General features: G+C 42.3%; 4 protein-coding genes across 6 annotated transcripts; 2 read left to right on the forward strand and 2 right to left on the reverse strand.

The window, feature by feature from the left end:
• The first annotated feature begins 719 nt into the window (after positions 1-719).
• Positions 720-10,211, forward strand: cul4a (cullin 4A). The gene is made up of 20 exons (XM_076049379.1): positions 720-1,418; positions 1,877-1,992; positions 2,359-2,462; positions 3,185-3,254; positions 3,355-3,428; positions 3,811-3,973; positions 4,060-4,149; positions 4,525-4,607; positions 4,980-5,047; positions 5,390-5,508; positions 5,585-5,777; positions 5,905-6,009; positions 6,234-6,344; positions 6,685-6,770; positions 6,870-6,977; positions 7,252-7,365; positions 7,458-7,563; positions 7,666-7,838; positions 8,068-8,220; positions 9,046-10,211. The coding sequence occupies exons 1-20, from the start codon at positions 1,277-1,279 to the stop codon at positions 9,139-9,141; spliced, it is 2,274 nt and encodes a 757-aa protein (XP_075905494.1). The 5' UTR covers positions 720-1,276; the 3' UTR covers positions 9,142-10,211.
• A 2,163-nt stretch (positions 10,212-12,374) lies between these two features.
• LOC142903693 (testis-expressed protein 9-like) lies at positions 12,375-14,418 on the reverse strand. Its single transcript, XM_076049475.1, has 7 exons — positions 14,264-14,418; positions 14,033-14,178; positions 13,622-13,713; positions 13,144-13,317; positions 12,906-13,040; positions 12,644-12,778; positions 12,375-12,562 (listed from the first exon to the last, which is right to left on the reverse strand). The coding sequence occupies exons 1-7, from the start codon at positions 14,362-14,364 to the stop codon at positions 12,479-12,481; spliced, it is 867 nt and encodes a 288-aa protein (XP_075905590.1). The 5' UTR covers positions 14,365-14,418; the 3' UTR covers positions 12,375-12,478.
• A 197-nt stretch (positions 14,419-14,615) lies between these two features.
• LOC142903667 (meiosis-specific nuclear structural protein 1-like) lies at positions 14,616-18,542 on the forward strand. Its single transcript, XM_076049439.1, has 10 exons — positions 14,616-14,707; positions 14,861-15,070; positions 15,183-15,310; positions 15,767-15,869; positions 16,056-16,285; positions 16,480-16,696; positions 16,788-16,895; positions 16,984-17,241; positions 17,385-17,510; positions 17,597-18,542. Exons 1-10 carry the CDS (start codon positions 14,666-14,668, stop codon positions 17,717-17,719), a joined length of 1,545 nt encoding a protein of 514 aa, XP_075905554.1. The 5' UTR covers positions 14,616-14,665; the 3' UTR covers positions 17,720-18,542.
• LOC142903644 (testis-expressed protein 9-like) lies at positions 17,929-24,455 on the reverse strand. 3 transcript variants are annotated; one of them, XM_076049421.1, is made up of 12 exons: positions 23,837-24,455; positions 23,580-23,710; positions 23,366-23,429; positions 23,158-23,234; positions 20,319-20,361; positions 20,149-20,213; positions 19,850-20,007; positions 19,595-19,686; positions 19,275-19,448; positions 19,051-19,185; positions 18,544-18,678; positions 17,929-18,465 (listed from the first exon to the last, which is right to left on the reverse strand). In XM_076049421.1, the coding sequence occupies exons 1-12, from the start codon at positions 24,041-24,043 to the stop codon at positions 18,388-18,390; spliced, it is 1,359 nt and encodes a 452-aa protein (XP_075905536.1). In that variant the 5' UTR covers positions 24,044-24,455; the 3' UTR covers positions 17,929-18,387. The 3 variants fall into 3 exon arrangements, with proteins under 3 accessions (XP_075905536.1, XP_075905518.1, XP_075905528.1); XM_076049403.1 differs by lacking the exons at positions 23,158-23,234; positions 23,366-23,429; positions 23,580-23,710; positions 23,837-24,455 and adding an exon at positions 21,764-22,473 and having other exon boundaries at positions 20,319-20,794; XM_076049413.1 differs by lacking the exons at positions 18,544-18,678; positions 23,158-23,234; positions 23,366-23,429; positions 23,580-23,710; positions 23,837-24,455 and adding an exon at positions 21,764-22,477 and having other exon boundaries at positions 20,319-20,794.
• Positions 24,456-24,939: the final 484 nt, after the last annotated feature.

Raw genomic sequence — 24,939 nt, forward strand, 5'->3', positions numbered from 1 at the left:
GCATAATACAGTCACGTGTGTTAAAGTACTGGAATGCTCTCATGTGTCTTTAAAACACCTTGTGTGTATTAAACCAAAATATTTACGTTAAAATTGTTGCACCTGACAACTGTTGTATTAGAACGTTTCAATACGCAGTAAAAAAAATAAATAAAAAAAATCCTCTTCTCGTATACGTAAATTTCATAGAGGCGCAATAAAACACGTATGTGTCATTATTGTGTACATAACTTGTAAAACAATCCAACTGTCAATATAATTCTTATTCTTCTTCACATTCAACTGTATTGTTGCTGTAATAATGCAAATTTCCCCAGTGTGGGATTAATAAAGACTTCTTCTTCTTCTTCTTCTTCTTCTTCTTCTTCTTCTTCTTCTTCTTCTTCTTCTTCTTCTCCACCTATAGAAAATATCAAATGACTCTCTTCTTCTTCATCATCTATTAAAAAACAAACAAACAAAAACCAATCAAATGACGCAGCTCGAGACATGATACTCGACGCATTGAAATGCCTAATGGACAATGCCTCACTTTATTTATGATGACGCCTCAGTGAAGAAGAAATGTCTGAACAATGAATGGAACTAAGAGAACGTTGCTTTTAACTGGTACATTTTAAATCAATATGTGGCCGTTGACGGCGGTGAACTTCCGTTATTGTATTTGGACGGCGACCGAACAGTGACGGAAAGTCCGAGCGGAAGCTGAACGCAACTCCGACGTTTTTCCCCCAAGATGCACCTGTGTAGCCGAACCGAAGAAAGGCCATTTTGTTGTGCTAGCTGGCTAAATGGCGTAAAGAAAGCACACCGGTTGTATTTTGTGTTGTGTTAACGCCTAACGATGCCTCATTTCAGATTGCGTGTTTCGTCTCGTCGAAATAACTTGAGTTAAAGTATTCAAGTAGGTATGTTAATTATGACATGGACGACGTGTACAGCGAAAGTTTTTCTGGAGAAGACGGAAACTGGTAGCAGCTTAAGTGTGCTGCAGCTGCAGTTCGAGCGTTAGCTCGCTATTTATTTACTAAACACACAGCACTTGTTTCATTTTCTTTATTGATGAACCCAACATTGGACGTTTTTTGGTTTGGGAAAGTCTTTCACGTACTTTGCCGGTGTCTGCGCCTGGCTACAGAAAGAGACGGGCGGTTGAAACAAAAACAATTGGCTGCGTGAATGTCAAAGTAAACGGGGCTGTGAAAACAATCAGTCAGTAACTGAGCAAAAACAACGGAAACATACAGCGGTACGCTGCTAAATCGCTAATCTGATCATGGCTGAGGACACCCGACAGGACAAGAGAGCCAACTTCTCGGCTATCACGGAACACAACCCCAACGGCATGGCCCGGACCTCCGCTTTGGGCTCAAACAAAAGTGGTGCTTCAAAGAAATTAGTGATCAAAAATTTTAAAGGTATTGTTTCATCTATTTCCATGTACATCACTGTGCAACTTAACTTTTTTTTTGATCATGTTGTTGTGACACATCTAGAAAGTGTTTTTTCTTGTTAGTATCACGGCTGTGTGTGTGTGTGTGTGTGTGTGTGTGTGTGTGTGTGTGTGTGTGTGTGTGTGTGTGTGTGTGTGTGTGTGTGACTTTATTTTCCTGTTTTGAAATTAGGTTTTCGTAAAGGTCAATAAATCACTTGGCCCCCCTGTCTCTGTCTGACGCCATGTGCAAATGATAACAGATGATGTTGGTTAACTGCAATATTTGCACAATGCTTGTTGCCTCCAACAGCTTCGAAAAAGATTTAGTCACATTTGGCCTGTGTTTGTCAGAATTCTCTCTTGTACAAGTTCCACTGTGTCCAAGCTCTAAATAAACAGTGTCCTTTTTTGTTGTTGTTGTTGTTGTTGTTATTGTTACAGACAGACCAAAACTAGCTGAGAATTACACTGAAGACACATGGCTGAAGTTACGGGACGCTGTTGGTGCCATCCAGAACAGCACATCAATCAAGTACAATCTGGAAGAGCTTTATCAGGTTTGCCCGCCACCCCTGGAAAATCAGTGTTGAAATGTAGCCACCGTGTAGCTTCTACCAGTACTATAAATGCTGGTCAGGCACCTTTACTTGTATTTATCCATAATCCCTTCACAGAACTCATACATCTGACTTAAAATTGAACTTTTTTTTTTTTTTTTTTTTCTAGTATTGAAAATACACAGACAGAAACATTTTCTTTCAGAAAACAATAATCCTAATTTTTTTTTTTAGTGTTGTTTCAAGAAGTAGTAGTTTTGCCGTCTTCGATTCAAGATGCAAATAATATTACGTCTTTCATGTTTCCCTCACCATTGTTGACAGCAGGTATAATTGTATTTCCTTTGTGCTCTCTTGTGCTTGCAGGCAGTAGAGAACCTTTGTTCGTATAAAGTTTCCCCCACGCTGTACAAGCAGCTGCGTCAGGTCTGTGAAGATCACGTGCAGGCTCAGATCCACCAGTTCAGAGAATATCCTTTTTTTACAACGTCATGACATGCATGTTATTTGCTGGATGCATCAGTATATATCAGTAAATTTGCATCACCAATATGCAAATTTTGCCGGTTGTAAGAAACAACTTTTCTTTCCAAGTGTTTTTTTTTTTTCCTTTAATTGGGGGTTCTCGGTTTTAAACCACAAGTCTTTTTGTAAAACCCTTGTTTGTCCCTTAAATTTAAGTTCAACCAATATGATGCAGGTTTGCACGGAGCTGACTGTAAACCACAGCAAACACACCAGCAGCTTTAAACTCACCTCATAGAATTTAGGCGTTTCTTTCTTGTAAGGCAACACTTGTCCAGTTCACTTCTGTTAGAAATGCATGTGATTTGCAAGTCAGGGAGGAGAGTTTGACACCTTAAGCAATAAGACCAATAATAAGATCATCTTTTTGAAGAACAATCTTTCTGATATTTTTGTTTCACAGGAAACTTGACTTGCGCACTCATTTATTTTTCTATTTAAAAAAAAAAAAATACTTTTCAGGCCTTTTGCATTTTAGACCTTCTACACTATTGACAAAAGGATCTCACAAATCTTGCATATTCAATGCAGATGAAAACAACACAGTTTCAGACTGAGGTTTAATCACTGTTTATACGAGTTGCCGATCCTGAGGTTAAGGCCCCCTAAGAATTACATTTTCCATTTACCAACCAAGTGGGAAAATTCTCCTTAATGTGACGTCCACAGAGTCATTGGACAACCTTTCTTTCTTGAAGCGAATGAATCGTTGCTGGCAGGATCACTGCAGGCAAACTGTAAGTCTCTTCTTTTTTCTGTTGGCTGGCTGAGCACATCACCAGTGGTTTAACGCCCAACTGAAAGCTGTGACTTTTTTGTGTGTGTTTTACCTTGCAGATAATGATCCGCAGTATCTTTCTTTTCTTGGATCGCACCTATGTCCTTCAGAACTCCTTACTCCCCTCCATTTGGTAAATTGAAGAGTTTGCTTGTGTTTTTCTTGGGTTTTCTGTTCCTTAAGGCTATGTTTCTCAACCTTTTTTGAGCCATGGCACATTGGGTTTTTTTTTTACTTGGAAAAAAATCCCTAATAATGACAATGTAGTCTTTTAAATGTATTCATACTCACTCAGCGTGAAACCTGGACCTGTTTAGATGCGCCCAGGCTTTAAAGTACAGTCACTCGACAATGTTGTTTGTATTGGTTTTTGGGTTTTTTAGACCAATTATGTGAAATTGGATAATTTTCACCTGTCATTATCTCACGGTGCACTACTGTGCCACGGGCACAACAGTTGAAATACGCTGTCATGAGGAGCGTGGCACAAGGCTTATCTTCTGTGCATGCTGCAGGGACACGGGCTTGGAACTCTTCCGAACCCACATTGTGGGTGACAGGGCAGTGCAGAAGCGCACTGTCGACGGCATCCTGGAGCAAATCGAGCTGGAGCGCAACGGGGAGACAATAGACCGCAGCTTACTGCGGAGTCTGCTGGGCATGCTGTCGGATCTGCAGGTAGGAAAAAAAATAATCATCAACACAATTTATGATGCGGACGAAACAAATATGAGCCCGTTTGTGATCTTTCCGTTTTTGTTCAGGTTTACAGGGAGTCCTTTGAAGAAAGATTCCTGGCTGAGACCAACCGCCTGTATGCAGCAGAGGGACAGCGGCTGATGCAGGAGAGAGATGTGAGTGCGGCTGTCGTCAGTGTGAGAAATACTGTTGGCTCAAATGAACCCATTAGACCGATGGGCCATATTGAATGCAAACCTCCTATGTCACTGTTTTGCTTTATGAATACTGAAGGATATATAAGGTTATCAAAAATGTTACTTGCGTGCGTCTGTGTTACGTAGGCCACAGATACTGACTGCCATGGATTTGCACCTGTGACATATTGTAAGGTTATTCTAGGCCTCCTGTATGTTCAGAATATTGAGAGTAGTAGTGAGGAACAATCAGCCGAATATTGTGGGGTGTTTCGCACACTGGCTGTCGTCCAGTCAGTGGTTGGATGTGGTGACACGGGATGACCTGGGTCTGACTGCTTCTCTGCCGTAAAGGTGCCTGAGTACCTGCATCACGTGGCTCGGCGTTTAGAAGAGGAGAATGATCGCATCATGAGCTACCTCGACCAGAGCACACAGTAAGTTCCATCTGGTTTTTTCCTCTTTTTTTCCTCTCTGCACCAGCCTTTCTCAACTGGTGGGTCGTGACCCCAAAAGTGGGTCGCAGAGCTGTTTTGATTGGGTTGCGGCTCCCCGGGCAGTTTCCCTTTATTTATTTATTTTTCTATTTTTTAAAGGATTTTAGATACATACATTTATAGCGAAATTGTTGTGAAATAAATTTGAGTGCTGTGGAATAAATTTGGCTCCAGACCTCCAGATAAGGGATAGAAGGTGAGTTCTGAGACTCCACCTGTTCAGCACCACTGCTCTAGACCTTTGTCATTGTCTTTTGTTAAACCTTTATTTCACCCTTCAGATGAACCAATATTTTTCTTTTAATTCCGCAGGAAACCTCTTATTAGCTCCGTTGAAAAACAACTTTTAGGAGAACATATGACGGCAATACTACAAAAGGGTAAGTCTGATAAATGCATAGATATTTAAAATCTGACAATGAAGTTGCAGTTTGTGGCTAAACAGAACTCAGTTGAATCTGACGGTGATTCACTGTAACTGCGACTTTTTGCTCTTTGTTTGCTTTGACTTTAAATCTAAATGAGGCCTGTTTGAACTCATCATGCATGGAGTTGCAGTTTGATTCACAACATGAGTGTTTTGTGTACAATTCAGTCAGTCCTGTCATTTTTTTTTTTTTCAACCTTGTCACAATGACATGGTCATAAATATGAATTGTGAAAATGCAGTTCACTATATATATGGTGAGTGTCTTAAGTGCTTTTGATTTTTGTCCTGCCAGGTCTGAGCACCCTGCTCGATGAAAATCGCGTCACTGAGCTGACCCTCCTCTACCAGCTCTTTAGCAAGGTCAAAGGAGGTCTCCCCACGCTGCTGCAGTTCTGGAGGGATTACATAAAGGTACGCACCCACCTTCAGACACGACAAGGAAAACACTGGTCTGTCCCCCTCACGTCGAGCTGCTCTCTCGCCTTAGACGTTTGGAGGAGAGATAGTGTGCACCCCAGAAAAAGACAAGGACATGGTGCAAGACCTGCTGGACTTCAAGGACAAGATGGACAACGTGGCGCAAAGCTGCTTCACCCGGAATGAGGGATTCATCAATGCCATGAAGGAGGCCTTTGAGACCTTCATCAATAAAAGGCCCAACAAACCGGCTGAACTCATTGGTTGGTATTGGTGGCAGTGGTGGTGATTGGGAGATGCAATTAAGGCCTTCTTTCACTCTAAACAAAAGCAAATGTTGGTAGTTTGCAACCTCCCAGCGTAATAATTGTGATTTTGCTTCCCATACAGCGAAATATGTCGACTCCAAATTAAGAGCAGGGAACAAAGAGGCGACAGAGGAGGAGCTGGAGAGGATCCTGGACAAGATCATGATCATCTTCCGGTTCATACATGGTCAGTTGCTCTTTTGTATGCGTGTACTTCGGTGCGTGTGTATTGACGTATTATCTGTTTAGCCCAATATACTATTTATAGTATATGTACCACTGGGGACTCCACATTAGTGCTTTCATCCTTATTTATTGTTCTTTATCATTTCAAAGTTAATGGCGTGTTGGCGTTCTCATTGATATATTTCTTTTACGACATATTTTTTTTTTATATCTGAACTTTCGTAGGAAAAGATGTCTTTGAAGCTTTTTACAAGAAAGACTTGGCCAAACGTCTCCTGGTTGGCAAGAGTGCCTCTGTCGACGCTGAGAAGTCGATGCTGTCGAAGCTCAAACATGGTGAGTGGAATGTCTCGGGGGGGGGGGGGGGGGGGGGTTTAGACAGGATGTTATTTGACAGTAAAACAAGCCTAAGTTGTTAAAGTATCTCCTCACATGGAGACGACAAGATGAGAACATTGTTTCTAACATCCTGGTCCTTTGTGTGGGGGGAGATGAGGAAAGCTGCTCTATCAAGTTTGTAACTGCACTTTTGACTGGGGTTTTGCAACTTGGCGTGCAGACGTTGCTCATCGACCGACTATCCAGGAACACATCTAGTATTTTAGGTTAAATCCTGAGTACGAGTTGTTAAATATCTGCATATCCATATGTTTTGTTTGGTTGCTTCTTTTTGCAGAATGTGGAGCAGCATTCACCAGTAAGCTTGAGGGGATGTTCAAGGACATGGAGCTGTCCAAAGACATAATGATCCAGTTCAAACAGGTATTTTAGAGGATCTGAGCTCTTGTCTGTGTGTCTATGTGTGTGCGCGCATGACGTTGTCGTTTAACTTCTCGTCTTTTCGTCATCTTTTTCACGCAGTATATACAGAACCAGAGTGATCCAAGCAACATAGAGCTCACTGTCAACATCCTCACAATGGGCTACTGGCCTTCGTACACACCCATGGAGGTCCACCTACCCACAGAGGTGAGTGTTATTCTATCTAATCTAATCTATTTTTCTGTCTGTTTGTCTGTTATTCAACCCCCATGACAAACAGTAGACCAGGGGTCATGGAAAAATTGTAACCGCATTTAAACTAAAGCTGCATTCTCAATTTGAACCCTCTTTTTAATCGCTGCAAAGGCTTTTTCGCTCCTGACAGATTGTGTGTTCATGATAAGCTTTGGACAATGGCTGCTGACCATCTTCACCTGCAACAGATGTGGTGTTGTTGTTGTTTTTCTGTATCTCGTGGCAGATGGTTAAACTGCAGGAGGTGTTCAAGCTGTTCTACCTGGGAAAGCACAGCGGCAGGAAGCTGCAGTGGCAGCCGACTCTGGGTCACTCGGTGCTCAAGGCCGAGTTCAAAGAGGTGATAAAGAGTGTTGGATCGCGCAAAACAAGAAACACACACTGCACTTGCATTGTGCACCTCCCTTAAATGTACTAATTACCTCACCGCAGGGCAAGAAGGAGCTGCAGGTTTCCCTGTTCCAGACACTGGTGCTGCTGATGTTCAACGAGGGGGAGGAATTCAGTGTGGAGGAGATTCGCACAGCCACTGGCATTGGTAACTTCAACAACAACAAATACTCTAAATGTGTAATTGTTGTCGCTGTGGTTTTCTGGTGTCTAACCACCGTTCCCAACGTTCCCTCTGAAACCGGCACAGAGGAGGGAGAGCTCCGACGGACGCTGCAGTCCCTGGCCTGTGGAAAGGCCCGCGTCCTCAACAAGAACCCCCGAGGGAAGGACGTGGAAGACGGAGACCGCTTCAATTTCAACAACGACTTCAAACACAAGCTGTTTCGCATCAAGATTAATCAGATCCAAATGAAAGAAACGGTAAAAACAGGAAGCAGCTGCGTCTCTTAGTCCAGTGCTTCTCAACTGGTGCAGTCTCAGGACCGATAGTTTTATTTCCCTTATCGTGAATTCTAAAATATTTGAAATCATATATATATATATATGCATATATACACCCACATTTGGGTCGCGACCCACCAGTTGAGAAACGCTGTCTTAGTGTAATTTAGCCACTGGGAGCTAAAATGCGACTGCGCCGTGTCTCCAGGTGGAGGAGCAGGTGAGCACCACAGAGCGCGTCTTCCAGGACCGGCAGTACCAGATCGACGCCGCCGTGGTGCGCATCATGAAAATGCGCAAGACCCTCAGCCACAACCTGCTTGTTTCAGAGCTGTACAACCAGCTGAAATTCCCCGTCAAGGTAAGAGCTCTTATTGTTATTATTTAGAGCAGGCTCACTCTTTTACACCTCGATGTAAATTATATCAAAGTTGAGAAAAGTGCATTAAGAGCATTTCTTTCAAAGGGTCGGAGTTTATGAGCTTTGTTGTTGGAGTTTTTTTTGATTGAATTGAATTTGTTGATGGACCGCGACGTGGCTGGATGATAAAATGTGAAAGAAGAAGTTCGAGCAGGGGTGAGCAAACTACGGCCAGGGCGCCATGTGTGGCCCGTTTAGCTTTTTAATCCAGCCCAGAAGGAATACTCGAAGGAATGATATTAATAGTCAGTCAGTCATAAAATAGCTGTATTTCGTCCATTTTTTTTCAGTGTTTTAAGTGTCATGTCAATAAAGAGCTAAATGCCTTGAGGCTTCAAAGACACAGTTTTTGTTGTCACGCTTTTGTTCATTTTCAATCAACATTAAAGCACGTTTTCTATTTATCCTTCATACATATATTTTTTCCTCCAATGGTGGTTGGTGGGTCACCAAAACACTCCGTTCTTTCTTTCTTTTTATAACCCATTGTGGCCCAGCAGTCAAAAAGTTTGCTCACCCCTGAGTTAGACCACACAAAAACCAAGGCAAAAAGAAACCTTGAGCGTCAACCCGTCAGCGTAAATGTTGTGAATTCAACAGCAAGGGAGGTCAACAACAGAAATTTTCTACCCATCATCATCAACATCATGTTGGCAGTGCAGCTGGTATCGGTCATGACAAATTCCCTGTGTCACAACTAAAGTTTTCTCCGACTCCTCGCCTTCAACACACTGACCCGACCTCACTCGGCTTCTGCTTTCACAGCCGGGCGACCTGAAGAAGCGGATCGAGTCGCTCATCGACAGGGACTACATGGAGCGGGACAAAGAGACTCCTAACCAGTACCACTATGTTGCCTAAAGGGAGCTGCTGTTACTGCCATGCTTTTCCTCGCAGCGAGTGTACAGCCGCCCCACCCCCCACCCATCACCCCCCCACCCCCCAAAAAAAAATAAATGAATAAAACAACAAGTATCGCAGCCCTGCAGCAGCCCAGCTCTCTTCTGGTGCTCTTTTTTTTCCCCTCCTTCCACCACCACCACCACCACCTCGGGACACACGGCATGGAGATCTGGCAGAGAGAGGATGAGAGACCTTGCTGCATCACTCAGCTCTGTTTTCATCTTCAGAGGGGCTTCTGGTTCTTTTGACGTTTGGTTCAACGTGACTTACAAATCTGTTCATGCTTAACTTCAAGAAGAAGAAAAAAAAATAACTAGCACTTTCCTGTTTTCATGTTGTTTCGTTATTTTTCCACATCAGCAGTAAGGTGTTTTGGTTTCACCACGTTGTTTCAAATCACTCACTTTTCTATTTTGTTCAGCTGTAGTTCATGCTGAGGTTTTGTTTTCCTCCATTGTTTTGTTCCAGGTGTTTTTGTTTTTTTTTGGTTTTTTTCCTCTGTAAAATCCATTTCCAAAAACCAAAATTTGGCAACGCTGCAATCAACAGTTGACCATGTGGTAAAACAAACACTGAGAGTTTCATGGTTTGGTCAGCGATGATCTTCTGATTGTGTTCTGTTTGTTTGGTTTGTTTTTAGCCAATGCAACGTGCATCACCACGGTCTAAGTGCACTATCCACACCCATGAATGAATGAATGAATGAATGCTATTTTTGTCACAATAGCAACACAAAAAAAAAAAAAACAGCTGTTGAAGATGTTGATGTGGGGGAGAGCTGCTGCATGAGTTTGGCTCGGCGTGAGTGTCGTGTTGGTCTCACTGAAGCAAAGTGACGTGTAGATAAGTTGGAATTCTTTTTTTCTGTTTTTTTGGGTTGGGAGGTGGGTGGGTGGGGGAGGGGTGGGTTTCCAGTTATGTTTTGACCAAAATGTGTTATTTTGTGTGTGTGTGTGTGGATGTTTTTTCTAGATCAGAATATATGTAAGAGTGAGAAGTGAACCTTAATAAATAGATATTTAATGATCCAGGAAGGATTTTTTTTTTTTTTTAAATAGTAACAAAAAAGGCTGCCTTTCGATCATAAGGATTTCTGCTCCGGAGTGATACGACCAGAGAGTTTGGTTCAGGATCCACCTGTTGAATTCCATCCATCCATTTTCTATACCCACTTCTTCCTGAGCTCAGGGTCCTGCTGGAGCCTCTCTCCGCTATCATAGGGCGAAGGCAGGGTGACACCCTGGTCGAGTCGCCAGTTCATTGCAGGGCCACAGAGACAAACAACCATTTGTACTCGCATACACACCTACGGACAATTTAGAGTTTGCAATTCAACTTACGTGCATGGTTTTGGACTGGGGGGGGGAACCCGGAGAGAACCCACGCAGACACATGGAGAACATGCAAAGTCCACACAGAAAGGTCCCATGGCCTGAAATCAAACCCACAACCTTCTTGCTGTGAGGTAGCAGTGCTAACCACTACGCCACCATGTTGCCCTCTGTTGGGTGAATTGATTATTTTTATTCCAATGATGATGCAGAATTGTTGCACAAGCAGAGCGGTCGGAGTAATGGAAGAGAGACAAGGGGGCAGAATTTGGGGAATGCAGAGATAAATTGACTCCACGGTGGTTTCAGTGCATCCATTTGTAGAAAAAAACGTAAAACATCTTCAAGATGTTGAGAGAAAAAATGTCTTACTATTTGCATGTCAACTGATCCCAAAAATCCACAAATCCACAGAAAATTTAAACAGATTCACTAAAAGGACTCAAAAAAAAAAAAATCAAAACCTGAACTCCAATTCCAAGATTCCCTGAATTCAAAAAGAAAAAAAAATCCAACCTGGCTGTCGTCTGCCATTGAGTTTGCACAGGTGTGTTCGAACTAAACATTGCTTGGCAATTGGGGACAGTGCCTTTGGATTGGCAGACCTGGGTGGTGCTTCCTCTTTTCAAGAAGGGGGACTGGAGGGTGTGCTCTAATTATAGGCGATCACACTCCTCAGCCCCCCAAGATAAAGTCTCTTCCAAGGTTCTGGAGAAAATGATACGGCCAATAGTTGAACCTCGGATTCAGGAGAAACTGTGGGTTTTGTCCAGGCCCAGGTAAGAGCCATATTTAGCAACACTAGTTTACTTATTAGCAACCTTGTGCTGTAAATGAGGGACTCTTTCCAAAGAAATGGAGGGACAAGGCGCATATTTTAGCAGTTGAAAAGTTGCTTTCAGCTATAGTCAAACATCAACCAAGTCGGAAACAGGCAAAGTTCTGTGTGAATCTAACCAAAGGAAGACCCAGGGACTTAGATGCGAGTAACAAGTTTTTATTTTTATTTTTAAAAATAGACATTTCATAACAAGTAATAGAGTGCAGACCCTTTCAAAACAGCACGCCTCAAGGTGTTTTTGACACTTTCTACAAACAGTCCGACACCAACAGGGCCAATTTGTGAAAGCAGTGATGGTGGGAAACTACAAAACTGTTTGTCGTGTCTCTTCCTGCTACAAGGAAAACGTGAAATATCAAAATGGGCAACGTGTCACACTGAAAAGAAATGAATGAGTTTTCGACATTCAATTGAGTGGTTACCGAAAGTACAGCAGTGCATTACAACAAACAACTGTTTGAATAAAGAGGACGTGTTCATTTTTATGAGGCCGTAGTCATGGTGCGAGCGTTACTCACACACACACACACACGCACACGCACACGCACACGCACACGCACACACACACACACACGCACTTGTAGTGAAAGAAGACATTCAATTCATAGGGTGTCTAAACTTTTGACTGGTGGTGTACATCAGTCACTCACTTCGCCCTAAAAATGCTCTGCCAAAACTCCAGCTGGAAAGTGAGCGCTGATGCAACTCACATTGCATCATTGAATTGGAGCAGCGTTAAACCAGCAAATAAAAACACATTGAGGGGCTACACAGTTGATATTATAAAAGCCTAAAAATGTCATACATTTAAAACAACTGTCGTGAAAACATAAATAGGACGAGATTAAGCACTGTTGGGATTCAATTTCTACCTCTTGCGGCTGTCAGGCGTCTCACGACAACATACTTTGCCACTAGGTGGCAGTTTAGGGTAGTGAAGCGTTACATCAATAGCAACACCGTGAAAAACTGTTCGGTGGAACAAAGTGGTGTGAAAAGGAACACAAAACACGCTGAAATCACTCTTCAATCCAAGTTTAATGTTAATTCAATATTAAAAACCCAGCGCCATGCCATGTTTCACTCAGCACAGCAGCTCGTTCAGCAGAAGCATGAAGGAGATTTAAACTTGAGTGTTTCCCCAGTCCAGAGCTTTAATGAACTCCTCCTTTGTAAATGACAGCAGGCTGTCAGACTCAAAATACATCTAACAGAAAAAAAAAAAAGCTTGTCGGTATTTTTGATCCAAACTCTCAGCCAGAATGTGCAATAACGACACGACTTTTACCTTTTGTCTTTTGTGAATGTCAGTCAGTTTGTGCTGTTTCCTGAAGTTCAGAATGAGTTCCTCTTTTTGTTTTTTCAACACCTTGTTTTCTGCAAGTAGATCTTCTTTACTCCGGTGTTCCTCACCTAACATTTGCTGATAAGATTTTTTTTTTTCATGACAAACAGCTAAGCTCCAAAAGGCTTTTATGAAATCAATGCCCTTATAGTCTTCATTACAATCCCATTAAAACTGTTTTATATTTACATGTACTTTCACCCACCTTGTTCATCTGCTGTATCTTGTTGAGCTGAGTCTTCACCTTCTCCATCTCTTCCACAGCTCTGTTCAGATGAACCTCCTTGCTGCTGTGGATGGCTGCCGCTTCTTTTTGGAACCTTTTCAGATTTTGTATTTCCTGCACAGCAGGAGACAACACATTTTAGAATTTGCAATGGAAGAATAATGAAAGCTCAACTGATCAGTCAATTAATAATAGTTCAAACTTCCTGCTGTTGCACCTTGTTTAAAGCCAGCACTTGCTGTTGAAGAGTGGCACATTTCTGCACAGACTCCTCCACCAACGCTCTGTGTTTCTCTATCTGTGTTTGCTGGACGCTTGTTGTTTTCTGCAGCCTGACACGCTCTTTCTCCATCTCCTTCATCTGTGCATTGAGCTTCGCATTTCCGTTGTCCTACAACAACAACAATGCCCCCAATGAACAATGCAATGTGCATTTACATTATAATCATCAAATGATCAGGTAGGATCATGGAAGGATATTCTTAAATTTTGTTTTTCGATACCAAGAATACCCCCCCGTCTTTCAGTACCTTCCGCTGTTGATCAGCTTTTGACGCTATTTCCAAATAATATTTGATTAAAAATCATTGGATGTCTCAGTCAGTTCATTCAGCCGGTATACAGCACACAGTCCTGTCCTACATGTTTGCCAAACTTGAGAGGTGAATCATTACGAGCGACAAATAAAGAAGAACCTTCTTGTAGTAATCACTGGAAACCTGCTCCATTTCCTCTTGCATGATTCGTAATTTGGCTCTCAGTGCAAGTATTTCAGCATCTGAACATCCTTAAAAAAAATAATGAAAAATTAAGTAAATTTGAAAGCGGACTTTACATAAATGATACAAAAATAATGCTGCCAAACAATGACATTATTTTTTACAGTGACATGTTGTTTAACATAATTTCACTTTGTGAGATACTGTTTAAAAAGTGCTGATACACGTGCTTGAAATCATACTTTAACTTAAAATGTAAAAGAAAAACAATTAAGGATTACACCAAAGCATTGGTTCAAATATGAAAACACAATATTATAGAGCAAAAACTGCTCAAAATACGTCATGAATGACCAGAAACTTTATCTTGTTGAAAACTGATGTAACCTGATTGTCCGTGGTCTCCAGCGTCATTTCCATTCATAGTTGGGCCATTTGTCCTGTTTTCAATACTCCGAAAGGCCATTTCCAGGAAAGAGGCAGCAGACTCTTGTCCTGCTGTTGGCTCATGCATGTCAGGACTGTTTGGAGCTCTGAAACCATAAGAGGCTTTGCAATGTTTGTTTGTTTTTTAATTGTTAATTCTCAATATTTTTAATAGCATATGTGATCTTTTACATTAGCATTTCTTCTTCATCCTCCTCCTTTTCTTTGGCTTCATTTTCTTCATCCTTAACATTTAACATCAACTGGTATCCGAATGCTTGCATGTCTTCCATCCTTAGTTCTCTTAGTTTTATCCCTTTTTCAGCCCACGGAGATACATGGACAGGAACTGAAAGTAACGGGAGTATTTCCTGCACATCTAACAGACTTACAAATTAATTAATTATTTGCTGACAAATTATTCTGAGATTTAAGTCAGAATTCTGAGATTAAAGTTGGCGTTCCAATAAAAAAAGTCACTTCTTCTCAAATGCATTTTACTGTGGTGCCCTAATTGTTTTTAGAACCTTTGCTAACTAATTACTAATGTGAAGTCAGAAAAAATTATAGTGATCTGATAAATAAATAGGAGCCATGAACAGTGGGTGGGAAAACAGAGAAAGTATCTCCAACATGGTAAACATTCTTCAACAAAAAAATTTCATTTTGCTATATTAGCATGATTGTGAAAACACAGACAATGACAACATGGTGGCTCTGGCTAAGCGCTTTGTGTTTGTAACTCTTTGAATTCTATAAATCTGGACTTTTTTTCTGTTTTTGTGGCAGAATCTCAGTTCGGCGAACAAAAAGAGGTACATCAAGATGAACCCGTGGAGGAGCGAAGAGGAGCAGCGCGAGCGGGAGGTCATGCGTGTGGAGAAGGATCGGCAGCTGAAGGCCCGTCTCCTCGAGGAGGAGAACCTGGACAAGAGGAGGTACATTCGGCAGTTCCAGGAGGGACTCAAGGAGAGGAAAATGGAGGACTCCTTCCTCAAGGTGAGCGGTGAAAATCTGGGCAATCAGCCCGTGTCCCAGAGCCTCCATACCAAACATGCTTTACCCAATGCTGCGCTGCGCACTCAAGAGCAATGACACCGGGAATTTGCAGGCAAGGGAGGAACAAATAATCAGAGAGAAGCAACTTGAGCATGAGGAGAGGATGGCCAAGGAGCTGGCCCGCATCAACTACGAGAGTGAAAGAGAGAAGCGGATACGGCAGTACATCAAAGAAAACAGGTGGGCAGGTACCTGGTGACTTCCTCACATCACTTCACCTTAGTTTGGTGCAATGAGGTTGTGGGTTCGATTCCGGGCATGGGACCTTTCTGTGTGGAGTTTCCATGTTCTCTGTGTGTCTACGTGGGTTCTCTTCGGGTTCTCCAGCTTCCTCCCACAGTTCAAAAGCATGCATGTGAGGTCCATTTGGAACTATGAGTTGACTGTAGGTGTGTGTGTGAGTGCAAATGGTTGTCATTCTATGGGGCCCTGCGATGAACTGGCAACTTGTCCGGGGTGTCACCCTGCCTCGGACGACACCACATGAGCAGCATGGAGACATGTTGGTTGACATTCTGTCTGTTTACATGAGTTATAAAATATCGCCGGACCCTGAATCCGCAGCTGATTGACTGGCGAGCTGTGAAATGAATGAAACATCATTTTTAGAATAACTGCATCTTTATTAATTCGTAGCATGGAGCTCCGGGAGTTGGAGTTAAAGCTGAAGTCGGCCTGTGTGAGTAAGGCCAGAGCTGAACAGATTGCTGAGCATGAAGCCATGAAACTGGAGACAAAGGTTTGTACTTTTTCTTTTTACTGCACCTTCATCAGCCAAAAGGCGAGAGTGTAGTATAGCTTAGCGTAGATACTAAATGCGACTAATGTGTACATTTTTGCCAAGCTACTTAGAGTTACACCAAATACACCACAAATTTTAGCAGTAAGTGGTCCTGGTCCAGTTCTTCAAGTCTTTTCTTTGCAGCGCCAGGAGGCGGAATTGGCCCAACAGATGAACAGCGAGCGCGAGCGAGAGGCCGAGCAGCTGCAGAAGCAGGAGGAGAAGCGGCAGGAGGAGATGATGCAGTATCAGAGGGAGCTGAAGCAGCAGCTCCAAGAAATTGAGGACAAGAAACAGGAGGCGTACGAGGAGTTCCTCAAAGAGAAGCTTAAAGTCGATGAGATTATCAGAAAGATCTACGAGGAGGTGCAGATGTAAGTTCACCATTGGCCGACACCACAGACGTTCGTCATAGCAATTCCATGATTTGATCTATTTTCCAGTCCTTGCTGGCTGTGCTAATGTTTTTACGAGCTGTTTGTAGTGTGTACATTTCAATACAGCTCATTTGATTTAAGAAAAAAAAGTAACTTCTTGCGATGGATTTGTCCTGATGGAACACTTCCAGGGAGCAACAGATCAAACTGGAGAAGATCAGAGCCACTCAGCAGCACATTGAGGAATTCAAGAGACAACGAGATGAGTGGCGACGTCTGGAGCGGGAGAGAATGGAGGCTGAGAACAGACGCATCATGGAGTTTGTTAGCAATCAGGACAACAAAAAGGAGAGCAGGATGAATGAGATGAGAGAGAGAGAAGAGGCGAAGGAGAACCTTCGAAAACAAGTTGAGACGCGACCTAACGACGCTCAAACGTTTCTCCGTTGAGTGTGTCTGCTCAATAACGAGGCGTCGCAAACGTTTTGTTTCCCTCCAGCTGTCGGAGAGGATCCAGAGGGAAACTCAGCAGCGCGAAGAGATGGAACAAGTCCGCGAGGAGTTTTACTTGGAGGAGCAAGAGCAAGCCCACCGGCAGAGAGAGATTGTAAATATTATACATGCAGACAAACAGAAGATGCGACTTGATCTTCTTCATAATTTCACCTTTTTTTGTTGAAACTTCCCCCTGGCAGGACGACATGGAGAAGAAAATACGAGAGAGGCTGATGATGCAGAAGTCCCACCGCGACCAGATGGCTTTCAAGAACATGAGAAGGAAGGCAGAGAAAGATGAGGAGGAGGCCTACAGGAAGATGATGCTGGCCAAGTTTGCAGAGGACGATCGCATAGAGCAGATGAACGCGCAGAAGAGACGCAAGAAGCAACTTGAGCACAAACGAGCGGTGGAGAAAATGATTGAGGATAAAAAGCGGCAGCAGGAGGCCGAAAAGGTAAAAAAAAAAAAAAAAAAAAACACAAAACAGATTACACTTCAGACCCCACCGTGCGGAGAACTTTCAATTAGCTCGGAATAACTTATTTCAATTTGAGTTTTTTAAAAAACATTTTGACTAAAAAAATAAATCTCGACCAGGAATTAGAAGCAAGAGAAGAAGCGATGGAGCAGGAGAGGGAGGCTCAGCGTCTACGGATAGTGGAGGAGGAGAGGCAGAAACTTCTGAAACGTCACGCGACCCAGCTGCTCGGATTCCTCCCCCAGGTGCGAGGCAGGACTCACACACTCTCACACACAGGTTTATATCTTATAATAAATTAGCACTGAACAGTGAGCGTATCCTTTCCCAGGGCTTACTGCGAGAAGAGGACCTGGAGTACTTGGATGAAGACTTCAGGAAGAATTTCAGACCACGTCAGCAGGAGGATGTTGTTGAGGACAACAAGGGAGACAACGACTTGGTTTCTAACTAATAGTTCCAGGCTGCTACACTCTGGCCTCGTTCAGAAGATGCAGTACATGTGTTGAACAGAGACTCCTCCTCTTCCACGGTGTGAGTCTCTGTGGAGTAACCGAGGGCTGACTGACGCCCTGGTGAAACATTACACTTCTACCTTTAGGCTGCGAATTCACATCAGACTGGAACACACAACAAAAAACAAACTCACAACTGTCCACAGGAGAATTTGCTCACCAGCCACTTTATTGGATGAAATGTTCCTTTGTTAACAGCATATATAGCTAACCATGAACCACAAGGCAGAAGCTCAGTGCATTTAGATGCAAAGATGTTGTGAAGGTAGGTTGCTGATGTTCAGAGTGAGCGTCAGAATTAAGGGAATCAGGGGATTGAAGTGACTTGAAAGTGAACAAACAAGGCGTTGGTGCTAAAACGGGGCGGGTGCGACTATTTTGCAAACGAATGATTTGGGATTTTCTCGAGGATTTAAGAGAATCGATCGGCCTGGAGACGCGGCAATTGCAAATCCAAACTTCACAAGACGATAGTTTAATGTTACAGGGGCCTTCAGGTGTAGATGTGCCCATGACAGCCTATTTACATTGAGACTAACCAGTGCAGAGAGATGTGTCTTAAAATACAAGAAAGCATCTTAGAAGTGAACTCGCTGAACTGCTGCGTTCATTGCTCCCCCGAGTCCAGAGCGCTCATGAACTCGTCTTCAGCAAAGGACAGCATCTTGCCAGCTTCATAATGCATCTGCACAAAAGCAAAAGCTGGTTAACATTCAAAACTGTACGCAGGTTGCAATATTAAAAAAAGTTGCCATTTCTTTACCTTTTGTCTTTTGTAAATGTCAATGAGTTTGAGCTGTTTCTTGATGTTCACAATGAGCTCTTCTTTTTGCTTTTGTAACATTTTGTTTTCAGCAAGCAGATTTTCTTTACTCTGATGTTCCTCACTTAACTTGTCCTTATCACAAAATGATTAGGATTCAAGTTAGACATTAAGCATAGCCTAACTTCAGAATGATATCTTCTTTTTTAAATTAGTGTGACTTTTATGACTTTCAGACTAACAAACATTCCAAGTTATGAATGGAATAACCAAACACATTTTGCTTGATAATTGGAAAAGAATCACAAAAAGAAAACATCCTTAAAGCTGTGTTCTGCTTATAAGACATACAAAGTTATCCTAGTTGTAATTTAATTTCAGTAATTTTCATTTGAATTGTTCTGTTAAAAACTAGAGAGTACAATAACTGAGGAGCCTTGACTGCCAGCTGCTAACACATTCTCTCAATATACATGGAGTGGATCCCATACTGTATGTGTTATATACCTTGTTTCTCTGCGTCACCTCGTTCAGCTGAGCCTTCAGCTTCTCCACTTCCTCCAAGGCTCTGTTGAGACGAACATCTGTGCTGCTGTGGAGAGCGGCCGACTGTTTGTGGGACCTCTTTAAGTCTTCTATTTCCTATCCGGAAAGAAGCAGTGGGGTCAAATGCCTGTGACAGGTTCCCTTTAATTTGTCAAGTCCTACTTATTTATTCATTTATGCCAGACCTTGTTCAAAGCTGAGACTTGCGACTGAAGAACTTCACATTTTCGTTCGGACTCAGTAGCAAAAGCCTTCTGCTTCTCGATTTGTGCTCGCTGGGCATTTGTCATCTTTTGCAGCTTGGCTCGATCTTCTTCAATCTCCTTAATTTTTGAATTGAGCTGAGCATTCTCTTCATCCTAGAAGAACAAAAACAATCATCACTTATTTCTTTGAATGGATCATCTATTAAAAACATTTCACCAGCCCAACAGCATATCAAGCTCCCTGTTTCTGATGTAGGACAACACTTTTCAATACTTTCAACGTTCACACATTGCAGTACCTTCTTGTAGAATTCACTAGAAACCTGGTCCAGTTCTTCCTGCATAATTCGTAGTCTTGTTCTCAGAACTCGTATTTGAGCTTCTGAAACTCCTTTTGAAAAAAAGCAAAAGAAGGGTCAGAACTTTCACAGATGAAAAAAAAAAAATACTTTTTTTTTTTTAAAAAAAGAGGCCCAAATCAGTTTGTTTAATTAATGAATTTAATTATTAATAAAATTAATTTTTAAATGGTTTAATAGCTACATTAAAATTACCATATTCTGTTAAATCCCCAGCCTCAGGCATTGTGTTATTTTCCATATTGACTGTGCCATTCACATTCTCCTCCATACTGTGAATGGCCTTTGCCAGGAAAGAGCCTGCAGACTTGTCTGCAGCAGCTACATGGTCCTCGTTAGAGGGCTCTGGAGTTCTGAAACCAAAAGTACAACACAAGCCTCTTGAGAGTTATACCATTACCTCTATTTAACAGCAGTTATGACACGTATTGCCTTATCTTGCAATGTTCAAAATATTATGAAAAAAACCAAAACATATACACAATGCAACTTACGGAGTTATAGAGTCAAGTTCCAAACTGTTTTGTGACGGTGGTGAGTCATCACTTTCGGTTTTCACCTGAGATGAGGAGGGACAATGCAGAAAGGGGAAAATGTGAAATAAGAGAAACAGCAGCAGACAAAAACTGAAATCATGGCATCTGGTAGAGTGGTAAACAAGAACCTTCACACTGGGGTCCAGAGGAGTGAACCCAGCAGGCTCCACTCTGCAGGTGGAAGGAGAAAGATGTATGAGACCATTACTATTGTCTTCATCAAGTTGGCTGGTCTGGCGGGGTGGGTTGAACGGTGCATTTTGGTGATGCCCGGTGTTGCCTGAATGTGGCATAAAATAGCAAGGGTTCGGGGGTCCCTGCACAGGAGGATGTTGGGCAGAGGCCACTGTAGAAATAATAGAGGTTATGGACTGTGTCATTCTGTCCAGCATCCTCTCCTCATGAGCGTGCTGCTCTCTCTGCATCTCACGCAGCAACTCATCGTCCTTGGTACTGTCCATCGCTTTTGTGAATGCCTCCAAAGTGGCCTCAAACCGAGTCTTTTTCTTCCGTGTTTGCCCATGCATTGAGGTGGACTTCCGCTTGGATGTGGATGAGGATAAGGAATCGAAAGCGAAAGCTGCAGCATCAGGTCCCATGGTTTCTGCAAACAAAAAAAGTGCATAATAAGACAATGTAGCACAGTGGTGAGTTTCTCAACCCACTGGAGAGATACGTACTATATTAATCACCACTGTGTTATTATTTTCTTTTTTGTAAATTGTATCGCTTGTATTTTTCTATGGTTGTTTTACCCTCATCTACATATTGTATTGTATTTCTGTGGGCTATAAGGAGTGACCAATGACTACATACAGTTGAGAAGGTAATGGCTTTATCTAAACGCATTTACTATGGGGCGCCATTTGCAAAGTTTCTCATGCTTAAAATAACAGAGCCCTGTTAATAAAAGAATTTCCCTCGGGATAAATTAAGTATTTCTGATTCTGATTGGCCAGCAGCGCGGATAAGCCATCTCGCCTTTTGTAGAGATCTGTGATTTAGCTAATATGCAAATTCAAGCTGCCGGAAACCAGAAGTACCACAATAAAAGCTCGACGATGTTGAACTCTGTTTTAGTGTCAAATAACGAATAAACAACTATCTTTTCTGGAGAAACTGCCTCTTGGACATATATGACGGTGGTTATAAGTACCCAAAATGACAAACCCGATTGGAGATACTATATTTTACGAGTACACTGAGTGTTTAGTGTCACGTTTTGTGCGGGTGCATAGCTTGCTGTCTCTCGACTTCCGACCTGTAGCCCCTAGAACCAGATTTAGATTTAGCGTTTAGATTTAGATTTAACATTTAGATCTAAAGTGTTAAATGTGCAAAAAAAAAAAAAAAAAAAAAAAATTCAAAAATGCACACAATTTTTTTTTTTTTTTTTTTAAAACACGACTTGAAACTAAATGTGACAAAATGTTGCTGTTATTTTAGGCATAAGAAACTTTACAAATGTCGCCCCATAATTTACTACTCATTCCAGCTCACAACCACACATGTAAAACTTCAAAAATCATGCATATCATTATTATTCACGCTCGTTCTCAAACGTGGTACATACCGTCGCAATCGCCGTGGACGCCCTGGGTTTCAGCCACCAGGCTACTGCTCAGCGACTCATCGTCCTGAGTGTATTCCACCTTGGTTTCAACAACGTCGCCCACGATGGTTTCAACAATGTAGTCAACATTGGTTTCAACAACATGACCAGCACCGGGACATAATGATGGTCGGTCCGCGAGAACAATGTCCAACTCCTCATAAAAAGGACAGGTAACCATGTCCCGCCCGGACGTGCGGTTCGAGTCTTTTGTCTTCCGGTAAAGAACTTTGAGGTGCTTGATCTTGCGTTGGCATTGCAGCCATGAGCGGCTGTATCCTTTCTCCCTCATCTGTTTGGAAATCTCCTCATATATTCTTCGGTTGCGGTAGGAGTCATCCAGCCTTCGCTGGATTGATTCCTCGGACCAGATTGCAATGAGGCAGCGCGTCTCCTGTGTGCCCCATCCACGCGGATCCATCGCTGTACTTGTAATTTTTTTTCTTTAAAAAAAAAAAAAAAAAAAAAAAAGTCTACTTGCGACAAAGAGAGTCCAACAAAAAATACTTGTTTTCGCCTCTCGTGCCGGTGGGCGGCCAAGTAAGTACTTCCGCTTACAAGGGAGAGGTGAGAGGCTTAGGCGGTCGTCGTTGTGGACAAAGACAGCATTCTTTTCACTCGTGAGGAATGCGATCAGAAGTGTGGCAGCACCGCCCTGTTCCCACGTAGTCACTTCAAGTGGTTTTTGCGATGCTATCTCATCCCATTTGTGATCGCGTTACCCCCCTTGCAGAACCTATGCAAATGCAACATGCGTCATTTCCGTTTTTAACGACTGGGGGGCAGTAAAGCGCAAAACCACGGCTAGTTTCACCTGAAAACGAATAAGAATCAACTTCATGTTTGCGGACTATATCAAGTCACTCGTTTTAATTCTACTGCAGTTCGTATGGATCCGAACGAGGAGTAACGACTGGTGGGACAGAGTGGTGACGACTTTATTTTCGGATCAACAGTGGCTGGCAAATTTTCGGATGCAACGTCGCACATTTAATCTCAAATGTGGGAAACTGCGACCGCTGCTCCACTGACAAAACACGCTAATGCGGAATGAAATTTATTAGCATTCTAATAAAAGAGTCTAACAAAAATGATTTGTTTTCGCAACAGGAAGTTGAAACTAGCCGTGGTTTTGCGCTTTACTGCCCCCAGTCGTTAAAAACGGAAATGACGCATGTTGTATTTGCATAGGTTCTGCAGAGGGGGGTGTAATGCGATCACAAATGGCAAAAATGCTATGTGCGAACAGATGCTTCGAGATCCGTTCTCGTGATCCAATCCCCCAAAACAGTTACAAGTGCCTAAGTGCAAACAGGGCCTGAGGCTGAGGTCTTGAAGGAATAATGTGGGCTTACCTTGAATTATCTTCATCCTCAAAGTCAGTGAGCACGAGGGAGTTTAAGGGTTTTAACAAAATGTCATTGTGCCGTCTCTGAAATACAGTAACAGCAAAGTTCACTGATTTTAAATGATAAAATAAAAGATAAGAATGAACGAGTGTTTTTTTTTTTTGTTTTGTTTTGGTTTTTTTGGGACAATTTCAGAGAACCTGTGGAAACTTACTATTATTTGTTCTGACTGTTGTAGAATGTCTGCAGTTTTAGCTTCCAGTTGTTTATTGAGGAGTCTGAAGGGAAATTCAATAGCATGAAACAACTGAATGAGGATGAATCCGTAAAAATACATGAAAACACAACGACAGCTGTCTGGACCAGAACCTAATCTTTACGAGAGACAAATCTTTGGGGATCAATTTGTTCGAACCAGGTTTCGTTACCTGTAATGTTCTTCCTTTGCAAAGAGTTCATCTGTGTGCCTCCTCATTGGATTAGACGCAGATTTTACAGATCTCACATCAACCTTCTTGGATCTCTCGGCCTTGCTGCTGGAGGACGGCCGTTTGTTTGGCTGAAAATGGGAAAGCAGCTGATTTACAAGACACAATATTGCGTACACACGCACTGAAGACATAAGTTTGTCTTCTGAAATGGATTAAAAAAAAAAAAAAAAAAAAACAGAGACTCGACCACAAACCTGTGAGGCGACGGGCTGCGACGAACGAGCCTTTTTATCAAAACTTCTCTCGGCCATTGATGCGCGCGAGGTGTAGGTCTGGTTGCCTGGCAACGGCTTGTTGCTTTCACACACACACACACACACACACACACACACACACACACACACACACATCACGTGTAAAGAGGGAAGGAAACGACGGATTGCTGTATTTAACCTTTGCATCAACCTGGACGAACACGTAACTCGTTTACGACGCTTGAAAGAAGTCACTTAGGTGATCAAATATCGCGACTCTTCGCTCCGTCTATAACCTGTAACCTATACGAGCCCTACTGCTGTGATAAGTCACTCTGTCGCCCTCTGCTGGTCTAGAACTTAGGTTTCTTGCTGATTTCAGCAAACTTGCCTTCCCTTACTATTCCAGTTTGGAGATGATTGGACGTATGTGTTTCTTTGTCAGTTTGTTTATTTATAAAAGCAACATACCTGGTCTACTAGCAGGCAGCTTATTCCCAGGCACTCTGCCTTTCTGAAGCCTCTCCAAACATACAACTCTATATCCTGACTTTAATGTGATTTTTTTTTCATTCTTTTGATCTCAATTTTCTTTTTGTATGAGCCTTCTATTGTTCTGTGATAGTTGTTTCTTCTTTTTTCTTTTTTCTTTTTGCAATGTAGGTGATGCGACTCCTGACACTGAACAAATACATGTTTCCTCTTTTTCCTCAACGTTCTACGACGTTTAACACAATTGCATCACCACCAGCCATGATATTACAACAAGTAACAGTAGTTTTGTGTGGACTATTATTTGTTATTATTTCTTATTTCATTTACTGAATGTATTAATATATTACTAGCTGTTGTTATGATGTCACTTCTACATCAATCTTACTGTAAATGTAATCAACACTTCATCATAATAAAACAAATCAAAACAAGTACATTTATCCATCACCCTGCACTGGGTCACCGAGGTGCTGGAGCCCAAACCAGCTATCTTGAGCCCAAGACGAGGTACGACCTTATTTCTATTCCTGCACCGACAAGTCACCAGATCATCACAGCAACAAGCTGAGGAGCAAACAAACAGACACAATCGCACATACAAACTATTT

This window comes from Nelusetta ayraudi, unplaced genomic scaffold (assembly GCF_046127955.1).
Source record: "Nelusetta ayraudi isolate G7.1 ecotype Tasmania unplaced genomic scaffold, CSIRO-AGI_Nayr_v1 ptg000005l, whole genome shotgun sequence".
Lineage (NCBI taxonomy): Eukaryota > Metazoa > Chordata > Actinopteri > Tetraodontiformes > Monacanthidae > Nelusetta > Nelusetta ayraudi.